This window comes from Wasmannia auropunctata, unplaced genomic scaffold, assembly GCF_000956235.1.
Source record: "Wasmannia auropunctata unplaced genomic scaffold, wasmannia.A_1.0 LD294819.1, whole genome shotgun sequence".
Classification (NCBI taxonomy): domain Eukaryota; kingdom Metazoa; phylum Arthropoda; class Insecta; order Hymenoptera; family Formicidae; genus Wasmannia; species Wasmannia auropunctata.
In genome coordinates this window covers 11,393-16,837 of record NW_012068071.1, presented here as the reverse complement: position 1 = coordinate 16,837, position 5,445 = coordinate 11,393, and the positions used below count along the sequence as shown (strand labels likewise).

The 5,445-nt window shown below is 29.2% G+C and overlaps 1 protein-coding gene across 3 annotated transcripts in view; it reads left to right on the top strand.

Annotated features, from left to right (window-relative positions):
* The window catches only part of LOC105461295 (voltage-dependent calcium channel subunit alpha-2/delta-3), a 64,131-nt gene that overhangs the window by 49,136 nt on the left and 9,550 nt on the right, over nucleotides 1-5,445 (top strand). For all 3 annotated transcript variants that reach the window (XM_011707787.1, XM_011707786.1, XM_011707788.1), the window contains one exon: nucleotides 1,587-1,890. In XM_011707787.1, the coding sequence (XP_011706089.1) occupies nucleotides 1,587-1,890 (304 nt within the window). The remainder of the gene's footprint in view (nucleotides 1-1,586; nucleotides 1,891-5,445) is intronic.

The window sequence follows — 5,445 nt, the reverse complement described above, 5'->3', positions numbered from 1 at the left end:
ACATTAATTTTTTTAAATAAAACACCCTGTTTTTTTATTTTAGACATGTGTCAAGATCATGATCTTGAACAACATTCAAAAAATTTTAGCAATTGTTCGGACACCTTGGATAATGCTAATACCGGCGGTACTGTAACTTTCAAGCTTTATAACTTGAAATTTATCAAAAAGTATTTTATGGAATGCTTTTTGGAAAGCTCTTGACACCAGCATTAGATTCTGGAACCAAAAATAAAGTGTTCCATAAAAAAAATCAATGGGTTCTTAACCGGACTTTAACGATGCCACCCAAGGTCAAACTGATAAAATCATTAGGTAGATTCTTTTAAGCCCTACTTTTGTCTAAAACATTTTTCTCAAAAACGCTAAGTTTCCAAAATATTAAAGAGTTGCCACACTTTTCGGACCCCCAATACATAAATATATAGGAAAAATATAAACAAATAAATTTTTGAAAATCGATTAGTAATATCCTCAAAAGTTAGCCATGAATCTCAATATGGTCTGAGTAAAATTTCATCGAAATTGATTAATATTTTCAGATTGCACCTCGATCTTGAAATTAGTGAGTTTACGCATTTCCTGGACATATGTCAAAATTTAAAAAAATATTTGAATTTCAATATAATTTGTTTAATATTACCTGTTTTTTTTTATTACTTCCAAATCAGTCGTAGTCTTTTATTATCCCCCATATTTACCATATTTGGCACTATATGACTAGTTTTTGTTTCTGAAGCTAAAAGTTAAATGAAGCTAAAGCTAAATAAAGCTGAAGAGAAAGCAGTTCGACAAGGCTTCGACCGAGGCTATTTCAACCACTTCAAAAAAAGACTTTCAGCAGAGTTTTCCAAAGCTACAGCCGTTGTAAACAACCATTTTCTCATAATATTTCTTTAAATTATTATGAGAATGTTTTTAATTAGAATGTTCAAATCTTGTACTTTCAGTAATATAATACTGATTCTAGAAATCATTTTCAAAAGACACAGCAATACAGAATTTTATTTCACAGTTATCAAAACTGTCATATAGTTCCATAGAATAAGGTCGTCTATTTTAAACAGTCCATTTTAAACAGTCCGAAATTTGAAAATTGAGCCTAATAGACAAAAATGTTTTAAATAAAAACGGTATAGTCCGAAGAGGAACAAATAATGATGAAATCACAATTTTAGAAAAAATTGATTTTTCAAGATTACATAGAACCTTTTTTTTAATTATACGATTTTCCTTACATAATTTTTTTAAATTATTCTTTATATAAAAGTATTTCTAGATATTAAGAACAAGTTATCAAAAAATAGTTTATAAAATATTTTATACTTTATTTTATACTAGCGTAATTTTACATAAAATTTAAAATATCTTTATATATTTGTTAAAAAATAATTTCCAAGAATATTGATAATGAAAAAAAATTTACGCTAGAGGAGAGCAGTTGTGTCGAGATAACAGGACACAATTGATGCCAATAATCGCAATATTATGATTAAATTCGCTAGTAAATTTTCAGCATACTGTTAATATCTTGCTTATTTGATATACGATTAAGGGTCATAAGAAACACGTTTATAATTTTTCAGATGATCTGGTATTCACCGACGATGACGAGACACACGAGTTTGAGTCGTTGACGCCTGCCGATTCAACAGATGAAGTAACATCGAATGAGAACAACGTATATCTGAGATTTCCAGTAATCGCGCCAGCGACACCAGCCTCGCCACCGACTACACGAGCTACTTCCGCTCATTATCCAAGAAAATTACGGGCCTGCGAGAAGAAAACAGATTTGTATATTCTACAACCCGAGCGGCTGAACACTAGCGGCCAAAGCAATCCTCTAAAAGGAAAGCTTACCAATTGTCACGTAACCGGATGTGAAAGGTAATTATTACTGATTTGTGTTAGCAAAAGATATAAAGATTGGAAAATTAAGTGTGCGTAATTGGATGAAACCAGACATGAAATAAATAATTTTCTTTTTAGGTGAATCAAATTAGATTATATTAAAAGCAAAGTTTTAACATGTTCCAGAAATTCTTCAAAATGTATCTTATTTAATTCCATTATTTTTTAATTAATTTGAAAGAGAACAGTATTAATATAAACGATTTTAATACAAACGATTATTGTAATGTTTCTTTGTAATTGTGTGTGACACGCACGTGATCAGTGATATCAAGAATAGGAACATTAAAATGTTAAAATTAAAATTATAAGCTATCTCTCTAAATTTTCTGGAGTGAATCTCACTCCAAAAGATTGAAAATACTGCCACTCGGCCACTTGAGTGACAGTATTTTCACTCTTTTTAGAAAAGTCACTCTAGAAAATTTAGAGAAACATACATCATATATAAAAACCAACTAATTATTTCATCGGGACCCAGTTTTTCATATAATTAGTGCAGAGTCCTTTTTTCAAAAATGAACTCAGTATGACGAATGCCTAAACGTTCAAAAAAAATAAAATAAATCGCTTACTATATTTAAACTTCAATTTTTAAAAATTTTAAAAATGTAAGCTGATTTATGGGTGCGATCCAAATTGACGTTGCCAAATACTTCGAAGCATTTGACCAATTAAAAAAAAATTTTTACTAATTGACCAATCAAAAAATGCGTCCGAAGTATTTGTAGTATCAAGCGGATCGTAGCCATTATTCACAATATTTAAAGATTTATGTCGGTCATGAATTTAAATTTATTTTTTGCATTTTTTGATTGGTCAATTAGTAAAAAAAAATTTTTTTTAAATATTTTTTAAATAATTTTTAGACCAATTAAAAAAATTGTTTTTTTAATTGGTTATAGATTAATTACTATTATTATATCATAGATTATTATTGTATATACAATATATCATTTTAAATTTTGAAATTTTGAGGTTAGATTTGACCAATTAAAAAAACAATTTTTTTAATTGGTCAAATCTAACCTCAAAATTTCAAAATTTAAAATGATATATTGTATATACAATAATAATCTATGATATAATAATAGTAATTAATCCATACATTAATCTTACTAAATATTATTCATATATAGATAAGAATAATTCAAAATGTTACGCATATACCTATATATTTAACGTAGCCATTACATTATATTTTTTTGGGGATTTACCATTTTGAATGTTAAGATATATTAGATTCGAATTTATCGAACTTAAAAATTTAAAAAAAATTGAATTTCACATTAGACGCACGATTTATTAGAATTAGATATCGGTCATATATTAAATCAATAATCATCTTAAATTTTGATATTTTGTGATTAGATTAGAATTCAGTGACCTCAAGTATTTTTTTAAATGGAAAATTTCATGCACCAAGTGATTTTTCAAAATTTAGACGATCATGTTAAATTCACCATTTTAAATGTTGAAATTTGAAAATTCTGAGGTCAGGGGGTCGATTATGTATCTTGAAATAAGGTGAAAATTACAAAAATGAGTAAATTCACTACCACTGGCCAATGAAATAAAAAATATCCTATAAGTGAATTTGTTCATTTTTGTAATTTTCACCTCGTTTTAAAATATACAATCGATCTCATGATTTATAATGTCGCTGAATTTCTCTTTGTTTTGTAAAAATAGTTGTGTTACGAATTATATACATATATACGTACACAGACAGTACATACTCAAACAGTTTCTACTCCCCAATCAGAAGTCATTAGTCAAATCATCAAATCGAGGTATTAAGGAGGATCGATAAATAAGATCAAATTCTGCCTCGCAACTTGGAACTTAAATTATAAACCTTAAAAAATCCTTCTTTAATAGAAAAATATGAAAATATCTATTATTTCTGAAAAATGGTAGAAAAGTTGTGAGAATAATGCAGTAAGCATTAGGCTTTAATATTTGATTTATACATTTTTAGAAACAATCTGCCCCATATACCAACTTTAGGAAATTGCATCTGTATAACCAAAATAAAGGATTTTGTATTTCTATTATTTTAAAAAATTATTTTGTTTTTAACTTTTTTGTTGATTTAAGATTTAATATCTATTTAATCCCTTTATAACATAAGTCGATAAACACAGTGTGACAAAAAACATTTTTATTTCTGTCCGAAATGCGATAACATATTTCCCAAAGATTTTTTCGCGTTAAAAGCCATTGGATTTGCCTAGCGTGCAGGATTTTGAGTAAATTGGAATAAAAGAGACCAAAAATGGCATTTTTTGAATTACTTTTAACATTTTTTTGTGGCACAAAGGAAACTAGTTTTTAAATAAATTCAACGACGTCTGAAAGTATAATTAAAGATCAGCTTTCAAACGAATTTTATGATCGTACGACTTTTTTCATCAAGTTATGACTGTACTGTTTAAATTTTAAACTTTCTCTTTCATTTTAATGAACTTACATACTAAACAAAGCCATTTAAACCTAAACCCATAAACAGGAATAAAAATTGCTTGAGAAGCGCTTTAGAATAAATAATTTTTCATCATTTCGAATTGACAATAAAGTAAATATAATAGCAAACGCGTTCTCTAACTCTTTCGTAAAACACAACAAACAGGATTTAGAGTCATTAAATACTGTGAAAATGATTAATCACGAGATTCTGATCTCTGTGTAAAACACATACGCGCACGCGCGCGCGCCATGTATGAATACATATTTATTTTTCTTGTAAATTTTACAGAAAGTCTAAAATTTAAATAGTCATAACTTCCCAATCAGCAAAATGTTAACAGAATGTCGACAGACTGGCAACAGATTTGATTAGAAAATGTTAGCAGCCTGAACTTATCTTGTGAGGTCGTGCTTATATTCTGTCGACAGAACCTATTTACACAATCTGGGCAGTGTTCCAAAATTCACTGCCAGTGCTGAAAATCTATAGTACATGTAACGTAAACTGTAGATTTCAGTGCTGGGAGTAAATTTTGGAACACAGCATTAATAACAGATTGGTGACAGAAATCGAGCAGATTGTGCTAACAGACTTTAATATCAGATTGACGGCAGAAACCGGGTAGAATCTACGCAATACAATCTGACAGCAGACTGACAACAAAAATCGAGGAGACTTTGCAGTTTTGTAAGCAAGTTGTTATTGAAATTTTTATAAAGGGCCCTTCCTAGTCAGCCACGAACTCCGCGTTGAACAGTGGCGACGCTATATCGCGGTAAAAATTAGAAGCTTCTTGTCGTATATTATAGGCCCGTTCTATAATACGTCATATATCAGTGTTTTAAATCATAAACCGTGATAATTCTATAGAATAATTGTATGCCAATATCGTAAGCAGTGTAGAATTGATCAATCACAGTCAAATATGAAGAGAATACTCGACAATTGAAGAAAATAACGGACCTACTGTGAAAAGTGTTTGACAACGAATTTTGTGTTGCGTGCCATTTCGTTACTGTCTCTTATACACATCTCTGAGCGGGCTGGCAAGGCAGACCGAT